The 25,358-nt window shown below is 37.1% G+C and overlaps 2 protein-coding genes across 2 annotated transcripts in view; one reads left to right on the forward strand and one right to left on the reverse strand.

The window, feature by feature from the left end:
- The first annotated feature begins 605 nt into the window (after positions 1 to 605).
- On the forward strand, positions 606 to 2,205 carry LOC109419396 (serine proteinase stubble-like). The gene is made up of 7 exons (XM_062847770.1): positions 606 to 619; positions 759 to 865; positions 1,012 to 1,192; positions 1,269 to 1,409; positions 1,660 to 1,775; positions 1,830 to 1,988; positions 2,045 to 2,205. The coding sequence occupies exons 1-7, from the start codon at positions 606 to 608 to the stop codon at positions 2,203 to 2,205; spliced, it is 879 nt and encodes a 292-aa protein (XP_062703754.1).
- Positions 2,206 to 17,176: 14,971 nt separating this feature from the next.
- LOC115255253 (mucin-2) overlaps positions 17,177 to 25,358 on the reverse strand; it is a 240,229-nt gene continuing 232,047 nt past the window's right edge. Inside the window, exons 11-12 of the mRNA XM_029853199.2 lie at positions 18,493 to 18,648; positions 17,177 to 18,433 (exon numbers count right to left, since the gene is read on the reverse strand). Of these exons, the coding sequence (XP_029709059.1) occupies positions 18,273 to 18,433; positions 18,493 to 18,648 (317 nt within the window). The 3' untranslated portion in view covers positions 17,177 to 18,272. The remainder of the gene's footprint in view (positions 18,434 to 18,492; positions 18,649 to 25,358) is intronic.

Here is a 25,358-nt window from a genome sequence, read left to right on the forward strand (position 1 = left end):
TCATTTATACTGGAACTTACCGTACTTCCAGATAAGCAACTCCATACTTTTTCGATTGTCCTAATAAACTACTACTATTTTTATGCTCATTTCGATTGGTGAAATCAATTGTAGACAGACTCTAATAAACTTGATCGGGAGTGAAGGATTTAGAGCTGATAGTCATCCCTGTGAAAGTACAGCTGCTGTTTGAAAGGAAAACGAACCCATGATCATTAAACAGGACATTCTTTGTTCACAGAGCTTGATTCAGCCACGTTTGACATTGGCTCCATGTGTTGGTGTTATTCAATTAGTTACAGTCTGCCAATCAAGGTGTGTGCACCTTTTGGGTTGATTTCTGGAATTAAACTGTATCCCCCAATACATAAATACGCAATTTCTGAAATGTATTTTTATACTGATAAATAAACAATTACTACCCGCTAATCACTAAAAACCTGTAAATATTGATTAGGTAACGGGTTTCAATCAATAATTTTGAATCAAATGTAACAGGTAATGGTTATAATGAAGTCGACGATAGTTGTAGCAGTTATCGTACTGCTTTATGTAAAACATGCTTTAAGTTTCTTTGACTTTATCTCGGTGGAGGATGTTATAAAATGGTTGAGCCAAGGTAAGTAGAAGATGAGACGTGACAGCTACACAGCTAGTTTTCATTTCGCAACATTTTGGTAGCAATTATTCGATAGCGTTTTCTTTTATGTAGACTATGAAGCAGATTACCATTTTGATAAAGAATACTACGATGACAGCTATGAAACTTCCGATGAAGATGAGGGAAATATTCATGACAGCAGTACCGCATTCCCTACTAATAGCACAACTATACATGGCAATCCACCACGTCCATATAAACAAGGTAACAATCGAAAGTATTGTGTGTTACATGTTACAGTGTTAAATAATTATTCTAATAGGGATAAGCCTTTGAGCGTTGATTTTGATTGATAAAACATTAAGAAATTGCATAAACCATCATTTCCGCAATAACATTTTGAATTACAGTATGTGGCAGACAGTTGGTTCCATTTCATCGGATAGTTGGTGGATCAAACGCAACCTTTGGCCGGTGGCCATGGCAAATCTCTATACATAGGCGGAAGGATAACTCAGCCTACACTCATCATTGTGGCGCTTCCCTATTGAACGAAAACTGGGCCATCACGGCGGCACATTGCGTTCATGAGTAATATGTTGTCAATAATGATTCTACTACTCCGTAACAATTGAGTTACTTAAATTGAATACATCTTTATTTTCAGAATTCCAAAGTTTGAATTTCAATTGCGAATGGGAGAACTTGATATTACTAGTCGCCGAGGTCCCAGGAGATTGGTGGAGACTGTAATCACGCATCCGAATTTCGATCGACTAACGCTGGAATATGATTTAGCTCTGTTAAGGTAGGGCCTTGGGCCATTTGGGCAGGAGCATCTATTTTTGACACCTGCTGCTATAATTCTTGTCAATTTTGAACCGATTCTCTGGATTTTTTAGACAGTATCTTACCATGTTCAAAAATTTAAGTTAATCGCTTTGAAATTATAGCAGCAAGTGCCCAAAATAGGTGCTTCTGCCCAAATGGTCCCAGACCCTATGCTCAATATGTATATCTAAGCAATTCCAATCATATTTTGACATTTGCAATTGTAGATTTAGCGCACCAGTAGTGTTCCAACCAAACGTTAGTCCAATTTGTTTGCCTGACAGCAATGAAACATTCATCGGTTGGACAGCCTTCGTTACTGGATGGGGTGCACTAAGCGAAGGTCAGCTTTTGGAACATTTTTTTCGACACTGTCTAAAGATTTATTGTGTTATAGCTGGTGGTCCTTTGGCGACCACTCTTCAGGAAGTTTCGCTGCCAGTGATGGACAATAAAATCTGTGAAATGATGTACAAAAGCTCAGGATACGATCAAAGTATTCCGAACATTTTCATTTGTGCAGGTCTGTCTAACGGTGGCCGTGATGCATGCCAAGGTATGTTCATCAATTCCGATTACGACTACACTTACCCATTTTTTATGAAATTACAGGGGATTCCGGCGGTCCAATGGTCATACAACGGCGTGACAAGCGGTTTCTGTTGGCTGGAATTGCTTCATGGGGTGGTGTCTGTGGTGCACCAAACGAACCAGGAGTTTACACGAGAGTTTCGGAGTTTCTCCATTGGATTGAAGAGATCATCAATACCTAATCGAACGGCAAATTGCAAGTTTCAATAAATTCGAACTGAATAAACTGAACAACTTGCATACAATCTGATAGATTGTTTACCATTTCTTTGACATTATGACGGGCCATCGACTGCTTCTAGGGATTCCTCCATAAAATTCATTTCATGACTCCTCCTTGTGGATCTTCGTAGCCGTGCGGTTAGCGTCACCAAGCTTAGGGTGAGAATTCGATTCCCGCTCCGGGTTATGAAACTTTTCGTGAGAAAAGTTTCTTCTCCGTGTCCGTATGGTGCATGCACCGTGTATCCCTTGTCTAGTGTTAAGTTTCGTTCAGTCTGTACAGTGTACGGCCTTCTAGCTGAAGACAGTGTCCGTTTCCTTTTATAGATATCCTTCTGGGGATTCTTCCAGGAACTTTACTACAGGAATGCCTCCTGGGAATTCCTCCAGAAATTCCTGCTTTGGGATCATCAATCCGAACACGGCGGGTTCTCCGATTTAACATCAAGTAATAACTGTGCAAATGCTCAAAGAACACTAAGTTGAAGACAGGCATGCCGTCATGCCATAAAGAAGAAAAAGAAGAAGCCAGCTGGGCTCCACATGGCAATTTCTCCCAGTAGTCCTTCTCAGGTTTTTTTTTCCAAGAATTTCTTCCTAGAGTTTTCGTCAGAAATTCATTTATAAGTTTCTTTAGCAATTCCAACATGAGTATATTCTGGGATTCCTCCGAGAATTATTTGTGTGTATTAATCCAGTCTTGTATTTGATCCGTAGGCTTCGACCATAGCCCATTTTGTACTCCGTTTCCATGGATATCTTTTGGAATCCTCCAGGAATATCTTCGCAAATTTCTCCAGCGTTTCCTTCAGAAAATCTTCCATGGAATTTTGGAGAATTTCTGCCATGAATGCCTGGAAAGATTTCTCTATGAAATCTTTCAGGAATAATTGTATTGGTTGTTCTAGAAAAATCTTAGTTTCCTCATTCATTTTCTCCAATTTTTTTCTACAGTTTACCCTAGAAGTTGCTATATAACTTTTTTATTTTTTGGAGGTTCTGGCTTTCCCAGTCTAGGGAATCCAATTGATTAAATTGGCATTGTCCGACGTTTCGGCCTAACTTATTTGGGCTTTTTCAAGGGTAAAGCTGTCTATCGTTTTTTTTATGTTCTATAATTAGTGCCAGAGTTTCTTTTGGAGCTTCTTGTAGCATTTCTACACATACATACAGATATTAGGCGAATTTTTACAATTATTTTGGGAAGGACGTAGACACTGCCTTTGCACATTCATCAATTCACTTGGTACTATGTAAATTTGCCTAAAATCTATATGTATAGAAATGCTACAAGAAGCTCCAAAAGAAACTCTGGCACTAATTATAGAACATAAAAAAAACGATTGACAGCTTTACCCTTGAAAAAGCCCAAATAAGTTAGGCCGAAACGTCGGACAATGCCAATTTAATCAATTGGATTCCCTAGACTGAGAAAGCCAAAACCTCCAAAACATAGAATTTCCAGTCGAAAATCTTCAGCAACTTTGTTATATAAACTTCATTGGATTCCTTCAGAAAGTCTTTCCCGGATTTATTTAGGAAGTTCCCAAGAACATATGCCATGGATTGCTTCAGAAACTACTTAAGATTTTCCTCGGAATTTTTGTAAAAGGATCCTACTAAAATTTCTTCAAAAAATCCCCGAAAATGGCTCCCTTAGGTTTCCTTTCCAAAGATTTTATCAGGAATCCGTACGGGAATGCTTTCAGGAAATCATAACTTCAGAAATGCTTGCAGCAATTCTTTGAGAAAATCAAAGGTTCCTCCGGAATTTTTCAAGGATTTCTTAAGAAAATCTTCCGTAGACTCCTGCAGAAATTCTTACTGTTTCAGTAATTCGTCCAGGGATACATATATAAATTTTCCTGGAAATCCCTTCAAACATTCCTCATTAAATATCTCCAAATTTGTCCAACGATTTAAAGTCCCAGGAAGTCCTCTATGGGTTTCTACAAAATTGACCCATGAAATCCTTCAGAATTTCGTATATTCCGTTATGATTTAGTCCAAAATATTTTCGAATAATTGGTTGATTTTACTGGGTTCCCTCTGAAACTCCACCAGGAAATACTTCACAATTTCTTCTATTGATTTTTTTTTGTTTTTTTTTTAGGATTTTTGCCATTTCAGTCCGATTGTTAGATCAAAAACAACTTAATGTTCTCTCACTCCTTGTTTTTAATCCTACAATCGGACTGAAAAGCCAAAAAATCCTAAAAATACACCAAGAACAGACGGAAACAAATGGCGAAAATTTAGGCATTCATTTGGGCTGAAAAAATATTGATTTCTTAAAAAATATATAAAAGATTCTCCAATCACATTTTCCATGTTTTTTCTTTCAGATTTGTTCCACTAATTGCTCTTAGGAATATATTTGAAATTCCCACACGAGTGTGTCCAAAAATTTCTTCAATTATTCATCCAGAAAATACCGCTGGAATTCCTCCAGAGATTCCTGCAAGAGTTCTTACAGAGATTCCTTCAGGGTTTCCTCCAGATCTTCCTCCATGTGTTACCCCAGAAATTCATCCGTCATTTCTTCTAAGGATTTCTAATAATATGTCCACGGGATGTTTAGAAAAAAAAATCTTTAGATTTTCTATGGAAATTCCTGTAAATTCCCCTATCATTTTTTTTCAGGAATTCCACCAAGGATTTCCCGAAAAGTTTCTCTAGGTATTGTTTCCCGAAGTTCTTAAGAAATTTATCCTGAGATTTCTTTACAAATTGCACTGGTATTTCTTCAAATATTCTTCCATAGATTCATTTAAAAGTGCTTCTTAAGATTTCTAAATGGATTCTACTGTAGATTTCTTTTGAAATTCCTTTGAGAAAATATATTTGTCTCCAAAGACTTTCTCAAATTTTTAGGGATTTCTTCAGGAAGTTTGGCAAGGGATTTCTTTGATATTTTTGCCATAGAGTTTTAGATATTCTTATAATTTTTTTTTTCTAATCCTAAAGGGATTTCTTTGCCAATTTTTCCTAACTTCTTACCAATAATTCTTTGTGAAATTCCTTTAATGATTTCTATCAAAAATCATAAAAGCTTTTATTAGAAACTAGTACCTAGCCCCGGCAAACGTCGTACTGCCTGCCTACTCTGTTTTTTGACATCCGGTTCCATGACGAAATGCCCCTCAAAATGGAATTTCTGATTTTCCCATTTTTCTTGCCTTCCCGGTCACTTTTCCTAATTATTTTTTCGTACGAACACGTCGGAGCCCTGGCGGAATGCAACACTGAAAGAATCATGTCGATCTGTTGACCCGTTCCCGAGCCTATTCGTGACATACAAACACCATTCCATTTTTATTTATATAGATTACTCTTGCGGCTTCAGTAGGTTGGCTCCAGAGACACTTTCTCATCCATTTGGGAAAGTTATGCCATCACTCTTGTCGGAAGTTTGTCCAACAAATATTATTACTGTACAATGGCTGAATAAACCGCTTGATTTCAAGATTTTTGGCTTAATAAGCTGTTATACAGCTGTCATTGTTACTTGGTTGTGCCATCTACTCTTGCGGCTTAGTCAGAAATATCTCCACGGATGTCTTCAGAGATCACTGCAGAATTGGCTCCCGGGATATTCTTCCCGGCAGTTTTCAGAAACTCTTCCAGATATTGCCTAAAAACTACTTAAGAATTTTCAAAAGAGTTTCTAAGAAATTCTTGGAGGATCGTCTCAAGAAGTCCCTGAAAAAACCTTGCAAGGAAGTCCTTGAAATATCTCCGGAAACTCCTAGAAGAAATTCTTGACTTTGTATATAGGAATTCCTGAAGCAATTTCTGAAGTTATCATTTGTGCAAATCCTGGATGAATGCCTTGGATAATACCTAGGAGAATTTTTGAAAACACCTTAAGATATTCCTTTTTTTTTGCTTAAAAAAAGAAATATTAGAGGCTTATAAAAGTAATCTGCAAGAAATTCCAAGACAAAACACTTCAGTAACTTCTATAGTGACTCCTAGAAGAATCGAAAACCTTTAAGGAATCTTTAAAAAAGAACTCTGCAGAAATCACAATTGAAGGGACTGGTACACTGCCATAATTCTGTAAAGTGACGTAAGCGCTATTTCAAATTTCGACTTCTTTTGGTATATATCTGGTGAAATAATAACTTTGTGGTATTCTTGCTATGGACGGATTTCGCGCCAACTCGAACAAATGTTGGCAGCACCCTCTCAGATTACAACGAAACTTTCTTGCCCAGATAAGCCACTTTGCATACTCATTTTTCTAATTTTTTTTCTCGGCTGACTTTTGAAAAGGGCTAAACTTTTTTTTATGGATTTTTTAAAAATGTTTTTAATCAAAAAATGACTACTTCTACAAAAAAGTGTTGTATGGGTGGTTATCACAAAATAAGTCAAATTTTAAGAAAAAAATACTGAAAAAAATCCAAAATAAGCCCTACACTGAAAAAAATCATTTCTAAAAATTCAAAGTTGATTTAAAAAAAACACCATTTTTGATTTTGATGAAATTTTGTCTCATGACAGGTAATTATGTTCCCTACCAACCGTCCATACATCACAAGATGGGCACTTTTAAGGAAAAAAAGTTTTTCTAACAAAAACTTTTTCTTGTTCGAATGATTTTTTTTTTCAGTGTATTTTGTTATCAACAATAAAACCAGTGAAGGCCATAACAATCCCAGAATCCAATGAAACTCAATTTTCTAGGAGATTTTGTGTTATTTATTCAATCATTTGGAAGGGTTTTCCTATACATAAAAAACTTCAAAATATTACAAATGTATTTTCTTAGGAAATGTAATGTTTGATCGCAATATGTATTGAAGTGCACTTTTAAATATACAATTATTTATAATTATGAATTTTTCAAATATATATATATATATATATATATAAGAATTATTCCGGGAAAATCCTTCTTAGCATTATTATTTCACGAAATGTTCACATAACTATAGCGGAAGGGACATTCTTGCTGGAATTCCAAAACAAGAATTCTTCTAAAAATTTGTCCAGGGACACTGCCAGACATTCGTTTGGGGTTTCTTTGAGGATTTATTGACAAGTTTCTGGAATCTTGCAAATAATTTTAGCATGAATTCCTCTAAAGATTCCTCTTAGTATACCATCAAAATGCCCTTCAAAATCTATTTGAAAATCTCTCCAAGGATTTCTCCAGAGATTATTTCCGGAATTCAAGAATTTCAAGAATTTTCCGGAAATTTCAAGAAATTTCTCAAAAGATTCATCTTGAAACTGGTCCACGATTATCATCAAAAATTGCTTCAGAAATTCCTCCTGAGATTCCTTAAGGGATTTAATAAGAAATTTATTCAAGGATTGCTACACAAGTTCCCGCATGTATTTCTTTAAACATTTCTGAATAAATTCCTCAATATTGTCAAAAATTATCCAGGAAATTTTTTAAATTCATCCGAATACTCTTCCAGAAACTTCTCAAGGAATTCTTCTAGGTATTCCTCCAGGGGTTTCTGCACGTAGTCCTCCAAATGTGCCTTCAAAAGAAGCAACTCAGAAATTCTTCACGAGTTTCCCTTTATATATTCAGAAATTCATTCAGAAACTTGTTCAGAAATTATTGTTTGAATTTCTCCAAAGATCGATTCAGGTATTACTCCATTTATTCAGGAGTTTTCTCGGACATTTAGAAAGTCGGGTATTTTAAAACTCCTTTACAAATTCTCAAAAGATTCTTCTGCTACTTCCTTCAGTTATTCCTCAAGGCATTGCTTTGGATTTATTTGGACCTTCTTTCAGGGATTCTGTCAGATTTTTTTTTTCAGATTATCTCAACAATTCTTACAGCAATTACTCCAGAACCTATTCCTTAGCATTTTTCAAGGAATTGTTCAAGGAATTTTTCTATGAATACTTGCAGAGGGTTCTCCAGTTTTTTTGGGTATTATTTTTAAAACTTCTTGATTTTTTTTATTTTTCCAAGTTTTTTTATTGGTTTCGCAAGATTTCCTTCCGATTTTTTTTCAGATAAAGGTTTTGAAATTTTTGTGTACAAATCCCTCCAGATATTGTAAAAGTAATTTTCCTGAGAATTACTTCAAGTATCTCCAGGAGTTCTTCCAAGTTCTTCAGACAATTCTTCAGGGATCCCATAGAAATTTATTGAGAGAAGAAAAGAAAAAATATACTGCCGTAATTCTGCAAAATGACGTAAGCGACATTGAACATTTAGGCACATGTTTTGTTGATGCATAACTCTGTGTCATTCTCTAACTTTTCTTCCATAGATGCTAGATTACGCCTAGATCTTGCATCCTTTCATAGACGAATTTCGCCCCAAATCGTATTCGGAGTTGGCAGCACCCTCTCAGATTACAATGAAACTTTCTGGGTATGTACACCAAGACTAAATAAGCCACTTTGCATACTTAGTTTCTTCAAAATTTATCTGGACTGACTTTTGAAAAGGGCTAAACTTTTTTTATGGATTTTTTAAAAATGTTTTTAATCAAAAAATGACTACTCCTACAAAAAAGTGTTGTATGGGTGATTATCACAAAACAAGTCAAATTTTACGAAAAAAATACTGAAAAAAATCCAAAATGAGCCTCACACTGAAAAAAATCATTTCTAAAAATTCAAAGTTGATTTAAAAAAAAACACCATTTTTGATTTTGATGAAATTTTGTCTCAAGACAGGTAATTATTTTCCCTACCAACCGTCCATACATCACAAGATGGGCACTTTTAAGAAAAAAAAGTTTTTCTAACAAAAACTTTTTCATGTCCAAATTATTATTTTTTCAGTGTCTTTTTTTAAAAACAAACTAAACCAGTGAAGGTTATCTAGTAATCTCAAAATGCAATGAAACTTATTGTGTCATATGCGACAATGCAATGCACCCATATTCACGCAGCAGCACTCTAGAAGTACGAAACAATATACAATTAGAACACGCATTTCATACGTGCTGCTGTAATTCCTACCCAAACGTTTCTACCCCATGTTCTTACCTAATATTAGGTAAGGCTATTTATTAGATTGGAACTACCTAATAAAAAAAAATAAAAAAAAAACAAATTAAGAGTTGTACCTAAAGCAAATATGAACAAAACAAGAAAATGAATCGGTATCAAAGGCAGTTCTGAAAAGTAATGGATCAATCGTATAAATCAAAATTCAACAAATTCAAGTGCAGTGCAAAAATAAACAATCCAAAGTGCAACCGTCATAATCTACGGGGCAAGTCATTAAGATTGATAGATAAAATTCATTCCATGGGATATACACATGAAATCGACGAATCGATGAGTATTTGTGAGTCATGTCGTGGATTGATAAGTCACAACAGAAGCCCGAATACGAAAAAACGCCGATCGGATGGAAACGACGAAACTATGCAACCATCATTTAGTGGGCAGCAACATCATGATGTTCCAGAACCAGAACCGTCAACGAGTGGTCAACAAATCGAACATGAGCTGGGTAAGTAAGCCTTCAACGTGTTAGCTTCTTTTATATAACTCATTTTGCAGCTCGTTGCAAAACTACATTTTTCAGTATTCTTCGTATTTATCCAACCCGGCAAGCCTCGTTGGATAAATGTACTACTTGTGCGAAAAAAAATCATTTTTGCAACTCGTTGCATAAATAACTATCATTAACTTTCCATTGCATTCATTATTATATTGTTAACCTTAACTTTTATCTTACAGATATGGTACCATCTGTTCCATCATTGGAGTCAATTCCGTCAACAGATCAACTACAGGGTCCCCATAATATTGAGAAGTTTAATACCATTGCTGAAACATTGAGTTTATCGCCAATCTCATCTAGAAACATGAGAAGTATGGAATATCGCATAAACAAATCATTGCAGATTACGAAAGCAGTTCGAAAAAATATCTTCGGAATAGATTCAACGGATGTTGGCAAAGTGGAGGCGTATGACGAGATAATTATGCAGTTAAAGGATAAGTTCAATCACCCTACAACTGACAGGAGCGAACAGATTAAAATACTATCTGTACTTCCTAAGTCTTGGTCGGTAAATAAAATCACAAGAGAGTTTAACGCACCAATGTATATGGCGAGGCAGGTGAAGGATCTTGTTTATGAACAGGGTATTCTTTGTACCACCGAAAAAAGAAGGGGGCATGGTATTGATGACGATACAAAACAAATAGTAAGAGAATGATATCAGCAGGCCAATGCCAGGAACAAATGATTTTGTTTCTGAGGTTCGAAATGGAAAAAAACAACAAGTTCAAAAACGACTTTTGATGATGTCGCTCAAAGAGGCTTATATGATTTTTGTAGATATGTACAAAACTGTGAATATTGGTTTCACAGTATTTACACAGTTGCTACCAAAGCATTGTATTTTACTTGATTCTACTGCTATACATAATGTATGCATATGTACTATTCATGAAAATGTAAATTTAATGTTCAACAGTATAAGAATTGTGTCACAAGATGAAATAATACAAAAAAATGCTTTGCGATATTTCCACCAGAACAGATAATTGCTTTTTCCGTGCTTGTGAAAAGTGTGCTTAGAAATGAACACATTGAAGAGGAACTTACATTGATATTAGAATCAAATGACAAAGAAGAGATTATATTTCAGCAGTGGTTGAATACTGATCGCTGTAATTTAGAAACGATTATTAAACCTGTTGATGAATTTGTTCCGTATCTTGTTGATAAAATTGACAAACTTATAACACACGACTTTATTCATAAACAACAATCATCATTTCTCAGAAATAAAAAAGATACATTAAAGGATGATGAAATTCTTGCGATTTGTGATTTCTCTGAAAACTATTCATTCATAATTCAAAACGCTGCTCAAGGATATCATTGAAACAACTCGCAAGCAACAATACACCCATTTGAAATTTACTATATGAAAGATAATAAACTTGTAAATGTTAGCTTCATTATCATATCGGAAGTAATGGCTCACGATACAGTTGCGGTCCAGTTGTTCATCTCAAAAATGATAGATTTTATGAAACAATTAACGAACTTTTCTAAAATTTATTTTATGTCTGATGGGGCAGCATCACAATACAAAAATAAGAAGAACTTTGCTAGTCTATGTAGATTCCAGTCAAAGCATGCATTAAGAGCAGAATGGCATTTTTTTTGCAACGTCCCACGGTAAAGGTCCATGTGATGCTATTGGTGGCACTCTCAAGCGAATGGCAAAGAGAGCAAGTCTTGCTCGAGATTATGGAAATACCATAACAACTCCACGAGAGTTATATAACTGGGCAGTTGTACAGACAGATAAAAATATAACTAAATTAAATTTCTGTTACGTATCCACTGAACAGTACATTAAAATGTCAGAAGATCTCGAAGAAATATATAATAACGCCAAAACAATACCAGGCACTCAGAAATTCCATAGTTTTTTGCCTATTCCTGGCGACAAAGTAAAGGCAAACAGGTATGCTAATTCAGAAGATGAACCAAAAACATTTAGTATGATCGGAAAAAAATAGAAAAGAACATGTTTGAAATTGGCTCTAAGGCACATATATATATATATATATATATATATATATATATATATATATATATATATATATATATATATATATATATATATATATATATATATATATATATATATATATATATATATATATATATATACATATATATATATGTGCCTTAGAGCCAATTTCAAACATGTTCTTTTCTATTTTTTTCCGATCATACTAAATGTTTTTGGTTCATCTTCTGAATTAGCATACCTGTTTGCCTTTACTTTGTCGCCAGGAATAGGCAAAAAACTATGGAATTTCTGAGTGCCTGGTATTGTTTTGGCGTTATTATATATTTCTTCGAGATCTTCTGACATTTTAATGTACTGTTCAGTGGATACGTAACAGAAATTTAATTTAGTTATATTTTTATCTGTCTGTACAACTGCCCAGTTATATAACTCTCGTGGAGTTGTTATGGTATTTCCATAATCTCGAGCAAGACTTGCTCTCTTTGCCATTCGCTTGAGAGTGCCACCAATAGCATCACATGGACCTTTACCGTGGGACGTTGCAAAAAAAATGCCATTCTGCTCTTAATGCATGCTTTGACTGGAATCTACATAGACTAGCAAAGTTCTTCTTATTTTTGTATTGTGATGCTGCCCCATCAGACATAAAATAAATTTTAGAAAAGTTCGTTAATTGTTTCATAAAATCTATCATTTTTGAGATGAACAACTGGACCGCAACTGTATCGTGAGCCATTACTTCCGATATGATAATGAAGCTAACATTTACAAGTTTATTATCTTTCATATAGTAAATTTCAAATGGGTGTATTGTTGCTTGCGAGTTGTTTCAATGATATCCTTGAGCAGCGTTTTGAATTATGAATGAATAGTTTTCAGAGAAATCACAAATCGCAAGAATTTCATCATCCTTTAATGTATCTTTTTTATTTCTGAGAAATGATGATTGTTGTTTATGAATAAAGTCGTGTGTTATAAGTTTGTCAATTTTATCAACAAGATACGGAACAAATTCATCAACAGGTTTAATAATCGTTTCTAAATTACAGCGATCAGTATTCAACCACTGCTGAAATATAATCTCTTCTTTGTCATTTGATTCTAATATCAATGTAAGTTCCTCTTCAATGTGTTCATTTCTAAGCACACTTTTCACAAGCACGGAAAAAGCAATTATCTGTTCTGGTGGAAATATCGCAAAGCATTTTTTTGTATTATTTCATCTTGTGACACAATTCTTATACTGTTGAACATTAAATTTACATTTTCATGAATAGTACATATGCATACATTATGTATAGCAGTAGAATCAAGTAAAATACAATGCTTTGGTAGCAACTGTGTAAATACTGTGAAACCAATATTCACAGTTTTGTACATATCTACAAAAATCATATAAGCCTCTTTGAGCGACATCATCAAAAGTCGTTTTTGAACTTGTTGTTTTTTTCCATTTCGAACCTCAGAAACAAAATCATTTGTTCCTGGCATTGGCCTGCTGATATCATTCTCTTACTATTTGTTTTGTATCGTCATCAATACCATGCCCCCTTCTTTTTTCGGTGGTACAAAGAATACCCTGTTCATAAACAAGATCCTTCACCTGCCTCGCCATATACATTGGTGCGTTAAACTCTCTTGTGATTTTATTTACCGACCAAGACTTAGGAAGTACAGATAGTATTTTAATCTGTTCGCTCCTGTCAGTTGTAGGGTGATTGAACTTATCCTTTAACTGCATAATTATCTCGTCATACGCCTCCACTTTGCCAACATCCGTTGAATCTATTCCGAAGATATTTTTTCGAACTGCTTTCGTAATCTGCAATGATTTGTTTATGCGATATTCCATACTTCTCATGTTTCTAGATGAGATTGGCGATAAACTCAATGTTTCAGCAATGGTATTAAACTTCTCAATATTATGGGGACCCTGTAGTTGATCTGTTGACGGAATTGACTCCAATGATGGAACAGATGGTACCATATCTGTAAGATAAAAGTTAAGGTTAACAATATAATAATGAATGCAATGGAAAGTTAATGATAGTTATTTATGCAACGAGTTGCAAAAATGATTTTTTTTCGCACAAGTAGTACATTTATCCAACGAGGCTTGCCGGGTTGGATAAATACGAAGAATACTGAAAAATGTAGTTTTGCAACGAGCTGCAAAATGAGTTATATAAAAGAAGCTAACACGTTGAAGGCTTACTTACCCAGCTCATGTTCGATTTGTTGACCACTCGTTGACGGTTCTGGTTCTGGAACATCATGATGTTGCTGCCCACTAAATGATGGTTGCATAGTTTCGTCGTTTCCATCCGATCGGCGTTTTTTCGTATTCGGGCTTCTGTTGTGACTTATCAATCCACGACATGACTCACAAATACTCATCGATTCGTCGATTTCATGTGTATATCCCATGGAATGAATTTTATCTATCAATCTTAATGACTTGCCCCGTAGATTATGACGGTTGCACTTTGGATTGTTTATTTTTGCACTGCACTTGAATTTGTTGAATTTTGATTTATACGATTGATCCATTACTTTTCAGAACTGCCTTTGATACCGATTCATTTTCTTGTTTTGTTCATATTTGCTTTAGGTACAACTCTTAATTTGTTTTTTTTTATTTTTTTTTATTAGGTAGTTCGAATCTAATAAATAGCCTTACCTAATATTAGGTAAGAACATGGGGTAGAAACGTTTGGGTAGGAATTACAGCAGCACGTATGAAATGCGTGTTCTAATTGTATATTGTTTCGTACTTCTAGAGTGCTGCTGCGTGAATATGGGTGCATTGCATTGTCGCATATGACACAATAAGTTTCATTGCATTTTGAGATTACTAGATAACCTTCACTGGTTTAGTTTGTTTTTAAAAAAAGACACTGAAAAAATAATAATTTGGACATGAAAAAGTTTTTGTTAGAAAAACTTTTTTTTCTTAAAAGTGCCCATCTTGTGATGTATGGACGGTTGGTAGGGAAAATAATTACCTGTCTTGAGACAAAATTTCATCAAAATCAAAAATGGTGTTTTTTTTTAAATCAACTTTGAATTTTTAGAAATGATTTTTTTCAGTGTGAGGCTCATTTTGGATTTTTTTCAGTATTTTTTTCGTAAAATTTGACTTATTTTGTGATAATCACCCATACAACACTTTTTTGTAGGAGTAGTCATTTTTTGATTAAAAACATTTTTAAAAAATCCATAAAAAAAGTTTAGCCCTTTTCAAAAGTCAGTCCAGATAAATTTTGAAGAAACTAAGTATGCAAAGTGGCTTATTTAGTCTTGGTGTACATACCCAGAAAGTTTCATTGTAATCTGAGAGGGTGCTGCCAACTCCGAATACGATTTGGGGCGAAATTCGTCTATGAAAGGATGCAAGATCTAGGCGTAATCTAGCATCTATGGAAGAAAAGTTAGAGAATGACACAGAGTTATGCATCAACAAAACATGTGCCTAAATGTTCAATGTCGCTTACGTCATTTTGCAGAATTACGGCAGTATATTTTTTCTTTTCTTCTCTCAATAAATTTCTATGGGATCCCTGAAGAATTGTCTGAAGAACTTGGAAGAACTCCTGGAGATACTTGAAGTAATTCTCAGGAAAATTACTTTTACAATATCTGGAGGGATTTGTACACAAAAATTTCAAAACCTTTATCTGAAAAAAAATCGGAAGGAAATCTTGCGAAACCAATAAAAAAACTTGGAAAAATAAAAAAAATCAAGAAGTTTTAAAAATAATACCCAAAAAAACTGGAGAACCCTCTGCAAGTATTCATAGAAAAATTCCTTGAACAATTCCTTGAAAAATGCTAAGGAATAGGTTCTGGAGTAATTGCTGTAAGAATTGTTGAGATAATCTGAAAAAAAAAATCTGACAGAATCCCTGAAAGAAGGTCCAAATAAATCCAAAGCAATGCCTTGAGGAATAACTGAAGGAAGTAGCAGAAGAATCTTTTGAGAATTTGTAAAGGAGTTTTAAAATACCCGACTTTCTAAATGTCCGAGAAAACTCCTGAATAAATGGAGTAATACCTGAATCGATCTTTGGAGAAATTCAAACAATAATTTCTGAACAAGTTTCTGAATGAATTTCTGAATATATAAAGGGAAACTCGTGAAGAATTTCTGAGTTGCTTCTTTTGAAGGCACATTTGGAGGACTACGTGCAGAAACCCCTGGAGGAATACCTAGAAGAATTCCTTGAGAAGTTTCTGGAAGAGTATTCGGATGAATTTAAAAAATTTCCTGGATAATTTTTGACAATATTGAGGAATTTATTCAGAAATGTTTAAAGAAATACATGCGGGAACTTGTGTAGCAATCCTTGAATAAATTTCTTATTAAATCCCTTAAGGAATCTCAGGAGGAATTTCTGAAGCAATTTTTGATGATAATCGTGGACCAGTTTCAAGATGAATCTTTTGAGAAATTTCTTGAAATTTCCGGAAAATTCTTGAAATTCTTGAATTCCGGAAATAATCTCTGGAGAAATCCTTGGAGAGATTTTCAAATAGATTTTGAAGGGCATTTTGATGGTATACTAAGAGGAATCTTTAGAGGAATTCATGCTAAAATTATTTGCAAGATTCCAGAAACTTGTCAATAAATCCTCAAAGAAACCCCAAACGAATGTCTGGCAGTGTCCCTGGACAAATTTTTAGAAGAATTCTTGTTTTGGAATTCCAGCAAGAATGTCCCTTCCGCTATAGTTATGTGAACATTTCGTGAAATAATAATGCTAAGAAGGATTTTCCCGGAATAATTCTTAAATAGGCGCCACGGAGAAGTAATTTCTTTTGGGGCGTGCTAGTAAAGGGGATGCTGAAATTTGGAAATGTTGAGTAACCAGCTCTGATTTTACCATGACATTAAAGTCAGTAATTCGATTAAGTATAGAGATAAAAACTTCTCATGGAATACCAGAAGATAAACATATCATATAAGCATACCATTTAAGATTGCTTGGAGAAACCCCAAATGTATCGTTGAAGAAACCCCTAAAGGAATCTCTAGATAGAATTAAAAATAAGTTCTGGAGGAATTCCAGCAGATTACCTAGACAATTTCCATGAGGTTTCCTGAAGCTATACCAGAAGAAACTTCAGAAGGAATCCGTGAACAAATTTCTAAAGATATCTCAAAAGATACTCATGCAGCCATTCCTTATTGCTTCTTATGAAAATTCTAATGAAACTTCTGGGAAATCCTCCTAGCAACTACTGGTGTAGATTTTCATACAAAAGCAGGCAAAGAGAGTACCTCAATCAGGAGGTGGATTAAGTTTATTTGTTCTAGCTCTAGGAGATAAAAATTTTATGTTAAATCCTCACATTAAGGTATTCCTTTTTTTCACATTAAGGTATTCCTATTTTAGGGCGTGATATGTTCTTGTCATCAATATTCCTTTGCTGATATAAAAAATAAGTTTTATTCTCATAAATATTGTACAAAATTTAAATATATTTTCCATCATGTTCAATCCTTAACAAATACCTATGTACAAACAATATTCGCCACTCACAGTAACGTTCACTCTCACTTCAGGCCTGTTGACTGTTCCCAGCCAACGAGCAGATATCCTCCCTGTCTGAAGTGCATCCACATTTTGTGTCATTGTAAAAACTCCTAGTTTGGAAAGTAGCTTTGTCGTTACAATGAAAATGCTGCATGATTTGCGTAAAATTTAGTTTCGTTAATGATATAAATAAATAAATAATTTTGTTATTTTAAAACCTAACGGCACACACTCAAGCACGCTTCGATTGTGTTTCCTAAAACAAAAATAAAAACTCTCATCCTTTCATCGCACACATTCACAACCAATTATCACAACTTAGATAAAATTGTCTAAAAGTACGATTCAGTACACTCGCAAATTCACTCACTCACTCACGGGTGTTCACACGCTCGCCAAAATCCGAATATCAAAATCATTTCACAAGTCGCGATTGGTTTTCCCGTAGTTTAAAACTTCAACCCGCTTGGGTTTTCTTCTTTTGTCTTTCGATAATAAAATATATAACGAGTACAGTTTCTTGATACTTTTGAGGTGTTTTCGTTCACTGGTTGTTGCTTTGAGCGATTTTTTTTCTTTTTGTGCTTTGTGCTAAAATGTTTCCCCCTAGTTCCGTAGTTGTGGTTTGCTCGTTATCGATCTATCGATGAAATTCGGCACCAGCTAATAGTTAGTCGGAGCGACGCCTCATCAACGCTACTTCCAATCGAATCGATTCCATCGACAGATCAATGCTCAATGCCTACCCTCATTAGTCAACTAAAACAAATCAACAATCAAAGGAACAAAGTCTTGGATTTTGTTCCGATCTCCTATTTCTCACCGTCTTCCGAATGTATCTCGCGTGAATACTGAACACTGCGTTTCCTTGGTCCCAGCACTCGGATGGTTTGAGCACGACAAACCGAGCTGGGAACGAAATGCAACTGATTCTCCCTTGTACGCTTGTGCTTGTGCTAGGTTCCTGTTTCGAGCCGTCGTCGTCGTCTAGAATTGCAGTATTTGATTGATCCAGTCCCGGAACTCCGATATCCTCGTGTAGACACCGGGTTGGTTTGGTTCCGCACAGCCGATACCCCACGAGATGACACCGGCCAGGAGGAAACGCTTGTCCGGTCGCTGGATGACCATTGGGCCACCGGAGTCACCTACGAATATTAAAACTTGTATAACATGAACTCATCAAACCTTTCGAATCGATACCTACCTTCGCAGGAATCGTAGCCGCCCTTTTTCCACCCGGCACAGATGAAGATGTGTGGGATGTGCTCGATGTAACCGGCACTTCGGTACATCGTTTCGCAGATTTTGTTCTCGATCACAGGAACCGTTACCTCTTGCAGGACACTCGGCAGTGGTCCGTCTGAAAAAGGTAGAATATAAAATTTAAAAATATGGCAGAAGGAAGTTATCATGAATCATAAACGAATTTATGATCTACACCTGACGTTTCGGCTACATGTATTTAGCCTTTTTCGTAGGATAGATAATCACTCTGTTTAATCGTGAGTTAGAATGTGTTGAACATAGTCGCACGTCATCCACTCAGTGGTTGAATTCGATCGTTGGCGCACTTTTCAAATCTACCGGTTTACTTATATTGGTTTTTGTTTTACCTCCTACACCCTTGCTCTTGTTGGTCACTTTTGCGCCAGTTTCGGAGACAGAATCCGAAATTGGCGCGAAAGTGACCGACAAGAGCAAGAGTGTAGGACAGTGATCCTCAGGCCTATTTTTTCAACTGATTGTATCGCAACGTTTATAATGATTTGCCAAACATTCTAGCAGTTATTCTTCATTATTCCGGCTGTAGAACAACCTCCAGAAGAAACAATACAGAAATTTCTACCATAACATAGAGATCTAGACTTCACATGTGGCCCGCGGGCCGCACTGTGGTGACCACGGGTGTAGGAGGTAAAATAAAACCCAATATAAGTGAACCGGTAGATTTGAAAAGTGCACCAACGATCGAATTCAACCACTGAATGGATGACGTGCGACTATCAGTCTTCAAAGATCATCATTGCGAGCGTGAGTTTTAAAAAGCATGCTTTGAAAATAGTTATTTATGCAACAAGTTGCAAAATGATTATTTTTTCAGCACGAGTTGTACATTTATCCAACGAGGCTTGCCGAGTTGGATAAATACGACGAGTGCTGAAAAAATCGAGTTTTGCAACGAGTTGCATACAATTTTTTTTGTAATTACGAAAAATATCCGTTCCGGATAACCTATCTAGCTACACAATGTGTACACTCAGCGAAAAAAACTAGCGAAATTCATCGAAATACCTTATGAAAATTTGCTATAACTAATTCTTATGGATGTCATAAGAATACCTTATGAAAACTGATCGTGCTTGCTATGACAAATCTCATAAGATAGACTTATGAAAAGAACAAAAAAATCTTAAAATGATGCAGATTGGATTCGATCCATGAACGTCGGGATCACCGAGCCTGTGTTTTATCAACACGGCTACCGACGCTTGAGAATATCATGTTGCTAAACATGAATAAAAGCCAAGCTGTGAGACGATTTTACGTCATAGAGTGACCTTATGAAATTCATCCGAATCATTATGAATTATTTAAAGGCCGTTTCATAAGTTGGGTCTTAAGGAAATCTTAAGGTTATTTGGCTGAGTTTAGTACACATACATGAAATCAGGAGGAACCACGTGGAAGCATTTATGCGCACCGGCGCAGTTTTTTGTTAGATCAGGTAGGCTATGGTGTTGAAGGTGTCACAAATTTTCAGGCTCCCGTCGTCGTCACGACGTCAATCAGTAACATCAGAAGGAGCAAAAGTAGCTTCTGCTGTTGCTGCTTCTGCACTCAATGTGCGGCTCGAATCGGAACGTGAATATTCCTGATTTGGATTCGAGCTGCTAATTGGATGTAGGAGCAGTAACTGTATTTCCGGGAAACGCGGTAGTGAGCAAAATGTATGTGCTGGCAAAAGTGCCGAAAAGTGCTACTTTTCAGCACTTTTATGAGTGCCGAAAAGTAGTACTTTTCGGCACTTTTGTTTTAGTGGAGAAAAGTAGGCCGTTTTATCGTTTCAACCGCGAGTGAAAAGTAGGGTAATAAGCAACGTAATTACAAAAATATCATTTCTTTGCCTTTAATTCAAATCCTCGCATATTATTGCTCCTGTGCTCACTTGATTGAAAATAATGCATCATTGATTCAAATCATTTGAGTAATTGAACGCGTAGGTAGTTGTCCACACTTCCCATAAAAACAACCCTACCCCCTTGGGAAAATGTCACTACAGGCCAAATTGAAGCCCATTTATAAACTGCGGATCGCAGCTCCATTGGTGATCTGGCCTCACAGCATTTGCCCACCGAAAACCACCGCATGAAAACCATGATCCGGAGAAGCAGAAGCTAAGCATAATGTCTAGGTTCCTCACCATTTGAAAACTCCCCCTGCTACTCTGCTATGCTCGGGTACCCGGGAGACAAAATGCGGGTTTGTGTGTCCACCCCGGAAGTGGCCGTGTCTTGGGCGAGCTGCTTGGGCAGAACGTTTAGTTTTTCTCAGGGTCCAACAGTACACAGTACGCAGGCCCGGATTAAGGATTGCGGAGGTCCTTCTGAGAGATGACCAAAAATATTTTTCCTTAATTTCGAACAGTACTTGAGCAATATGAAAAATAAAGCTAATGTTAGCAAGCAAAAAAGGTTTTTGTGGGGGCCCCAAAAATGTGGTGGCCCCCTTAGATCCGGCCCTGACAGTACGTCTCAACGTATGCGTCAACATTTTGGCATGCGTCGGCGTGGGGCTCTTCAAGCAATTGTGAAAAAGTAATTAATAATTAAATTACTGGAAAAGGCAAGCAATGTGCTACTGTAGTGATTTCCTGAGCTTAGGCTATGTCCTGCAAAAGATCGATTCAAGATTTCACCCAACTTGATGAATCAATATGAATATGTTTCATTCAAATACTGAGTCGCAGGGCAATCAACATGATTTATTGTAAAAATGAGTCAAAGACTGATGCTGTTAATGTGCGTTGCGTTGCGTTGCGTTGCGTGGTAACGGAGTAATTCGTAGATTTCATACTGAAAGTTGTCATGTTAAAACTTTAATACCCCTTTTCTAATTGCTTATGGAATGTTATTTGGGAAGGAACAGCTATCCAACTAGAGGTTGAAGTAAAAAAGACATGAGAACTTCCATTGCCGGCCACGCCCATCTTCTCCGTTACGAGGATAGGAAAGGATGTGATGATATGACACCTACTTTACAAGAGGTCAGCGACTCACCGACACTCCCATAGGTGTCAAGGAGTTGGATATTTGGAATGGGATGATTTGGGAATCACTATAAGCGAGTGATGCGACAAGATTGTATTGTAAGTGTATTTGAGTTAATCATGTAGTTGTGTTGGAGTGAGTGAAAGTGTTTTAGTATATTAAACACCAACGTTGGGAGTGACATAGCTAAGAAATTTTGTCACTCCATGGGCCTTTTTGAGTCCGGGATGGGGCACAGGCTTTTACACTGTGTCCTGGCTAACAAGCCTAGGCTTAAGCGCCATTGATCGCTCTCTGAAACGATAAGAAACACGTTATGTGGATGGGAAGGGATAGTAGGGAAGGGATAGCTATTTATCGAAGTGCCAGCGACTCACCGACGCCCTCGAAAATAGAGAGGAAATAGGATTTTGGTACAGGAATGGTCAGGAATACAGTATTATTTTAACAATGCATGTAATTAAGAAAAGGGCCTAACTGCCTTTTGCAAACACACACGTCTCCGCCTCTGCAGGGCTCACCCGCATCCACCCACCACACACGTCAACACACCTAACAGATAACTTACTCTCTCTGATAGTTGTTCTAACATGCGTAGGCGGACGCAGATAGGCCTCACATAGAAAGAAACGCGCCTCAAAAGCAGACAGGCCTCTTTCAGATATTAGGCCGAAACTCCAAACCAACCGACAATAGTCCCTGAACAAGGCATATCTTACCGCGTATCGCGCTACATCGAAAAAGTGTCCGCAACATAAATTTCGCCCAGATGGTCCCGCTACCCTAGCGCTCCACATCACACATAAAAGTTAAAGTTGTCGGGACCCTATTATAATGAACGGTTCCACCGGCGAACTAAATCCACCCAGCACGAAAACTCCGACATCTCAGCAGGGCCACCCCCAATAAGAAAATCAAGATTCTGGTTAGAAACTGCCCCACTTTTGCACTAAAACCGCAAACCGAATGAACTCAGTTCACCGCTGCGCTGTATGGATTCATCCACCGGTGAACCAAACTTACTCGGTCCTAGAATTCCGACACTAGAGCGGGCCATCTCCAATTAAAATCGTCCAATTGTGTTTGGAAATAACCCCGCTCCAGTATCAAAACTCCCGGGCAGAGCGAATTCCGTTCATCACCGATAAGTTCATAAGTCCATCAACAGAATCAAAACCACCTTGCCCTCACCACATCCTAACACATACCCATATCGTTGTCCCTACTGGGTATCATCTCGTTGTCTTCAGGTTCCATCCCAGTCGCGGTATGTAGTAATATGGAAACCTCTTAGATGATGCTAGTAAGACAGTTCGGTAACTCTCTCTCCCCCGTCCCACCGCTGAAGGTTAAACACACGGATTTGTTAGAGCCAAGCCGATCTAGTCCCAGCAACCATGCTGGAAAATTCCAACCTCTACCAAATCAAATACAAATCGAAAATCACTGTCAATTCAAAAAGCAGTACCCCAGCATATGTCGCTTAAAAATACATCTTCCCAAATCCCAACCAAGTTAGAACATGCTCACCGGATTTTTAGGTAGCCTCCTGTAGTTTCTTTCTCCTCTCTGCAATAGGAACTGCTGTTGCATTATATATATTATCCGATGTCCGGTAGAACCTCCTAACAAACACATAAGTCGAACAGCCGGACCATTCTCAAGCACGCACGTTTAATCAATGTTCGGTTTCCGAACATTTTTAATCAACTTAAGCACAATCTTCTACCAATTCACAAATCGATCAGCCGAATTTAAATTACACGGACACGAAAAAAACTGACAGACACATTTTTCCACACGTCCGCGCGCGCTCGTGGGTTGCTGCGATCTCCTCAAAGACTGATGCTGTTAATGTGAAGGTTTTACTACAAAGGCCGAATCAGGAATTGAGCACCGTCGATGAAAGGGATCTAGAAATGCACGGATTCTGATCTGACACCACACGCGATATCTTTCCAAGCCATGCTCCAATGTTCAGCTACTCGCTGTAATGTACAAATTCTGAAAATGACAAGAAATTTAAGGCATCTTTACAACACACAACAATTCATAGGAATTGAACTCAAAATTCAGCTACGACCGTTACTTCTGACAGACTGTCATTAATAGACGGTAAACATTTTCGGTCGCTGCAACCTTTTGTGAGCTCGCTATGGAATATGAACCGTTGCTAGGCCTACCCTATATGTTTGTTAGCTCTTGAGGCGAGCCCTCCCAGTAGGAATGATTTAGATCAATGATGCAGTATTTTCACGAAATGATAGGCGCAAATCAAAGCATTGTTGATTTGAAAAATTGGGAGCGTGCATTCTCCTGCTCCTAGTTTTTCGAATCAAAGCAACGCAATGCAAAGGAAATTTTGAAGACTGCCCTGTTCAACACATTCTAACTGATTATCTATCCATCGAAAAAGGCTCAATACATGTAGCCGATACGTCAGGTGTAGATCATAAATCCGTTTATGATTATGCGAAGACTGGAAGCCGAAAATCCCCGTAACATAACCACAATCACAGTCGATCCCCATACATCGTTATTATGAATGTAACAAACACCATCTTATTGTGTAATCTTCCCAGGCCCGTGCGCAGAAATGGCACCATTGGAGGTTTTTTTTTCTAATTTCAGCAAACGGCGGAGCGGCGTCTAGTGTATGGAACAACGGTAATGGGGGGGAGGGGGTGTTATCCCCCAACACCCCCCCCCCGCCTCTTCTTCACGGGCTTGAGTCATCCCAAGCAGAACAGTTTAAGGCATTTGTACTTTATTTCCATTCATTTATTTTACTAATCGATGTCAATCAACGCTCAAAACTCTCCGTACTTAACCTATTTTAACAATGTACGATACCGACTCGATACGATCAAGAGCAATTGGGGAATACGAAGGTGATGATTTTGTTTGCGGTTTTCTGTGAGAAAGTGAAGGAGGGAAGATTTTTTGCTTTTTTTTACTCATACTCCCATAAGAAACCCCGTAGGAAGAAAGAGTGTTTCCCGGCTCACCAACCTTCGTAGTCCCCAATTGAGAGCACCGTCAGGTACGTGGAACTGAGTCGATGGAACGATTAGTTCAACGAGGAGTGCAGAGAGGTTTTGCAAAAGAAGAAAACAGCGGTAATTCTGCAGCATGGAACCCGGCAGAACATGGAATGTTATAAGCAGAAGCGGCAGTAGCAGGCCTGCCTCTTTTGGAAAGAAACAACGCCGATTGAGAAGTACCTAGTGGAGTGCGTGTAAATGGATCTCCAAAGATGTTCTTCAGCAGCATTCGATTGTCAATAGCGTGCGCAAACGCTTATATGCGTTGTTGTTGTTCCCTAGCGGCTATTCATAAACCACGTAGACCAAATTTTGGCCATCTCAGACCCCCCTTCCCTCCTCGTAGACTTTCGTCCATACAAAAATATTGAATTTTGTATGGGGCGTAGACTTTGGCCAGTCCCCCCCTCCCCCCAAAAAGTCTACGTGGTTGAATGGTCCCCTACGTATTCAAGTTTCGCACGTACGCCCTGTGCAAAACGTTATTCCACCGCAAGCGGCAAACCATAAATCCGAGCTCCAGAAGCCCTGATACTCGGATAGGATCTATGACAAAAGGTCGAAGGTCAAAAGGTCGAAATGACAAAAGGTCGAAGGGTCAAAAGGTCGAAGGGTCAAAAGGTCGAAATGCCGAAATAAAAAAAATAACTAGGAAAAAAGGTCAAAATGACAAGCGGTCAATAGGTCGAAATAACAAAAAAAAACTAGGATAAAAGGTTGAAAGGTCGAAGGGTCAACAAGTCGAAAGGTCGAAAGGT

The sequence above is a fragment of the Aedes albopictus genome, chromosome 2 (assembly GCF_035046485.1).
Source record: "Aedes albopictus strain Foshan chromosome 2, AalbF5, whole genome shotgun sequence".
Lineage (NCBI taxonomy): Eukaryota > Metazoa > Arthropoda > Insecta > Diptera > Culicidae > Aedes > Aedes albopictus.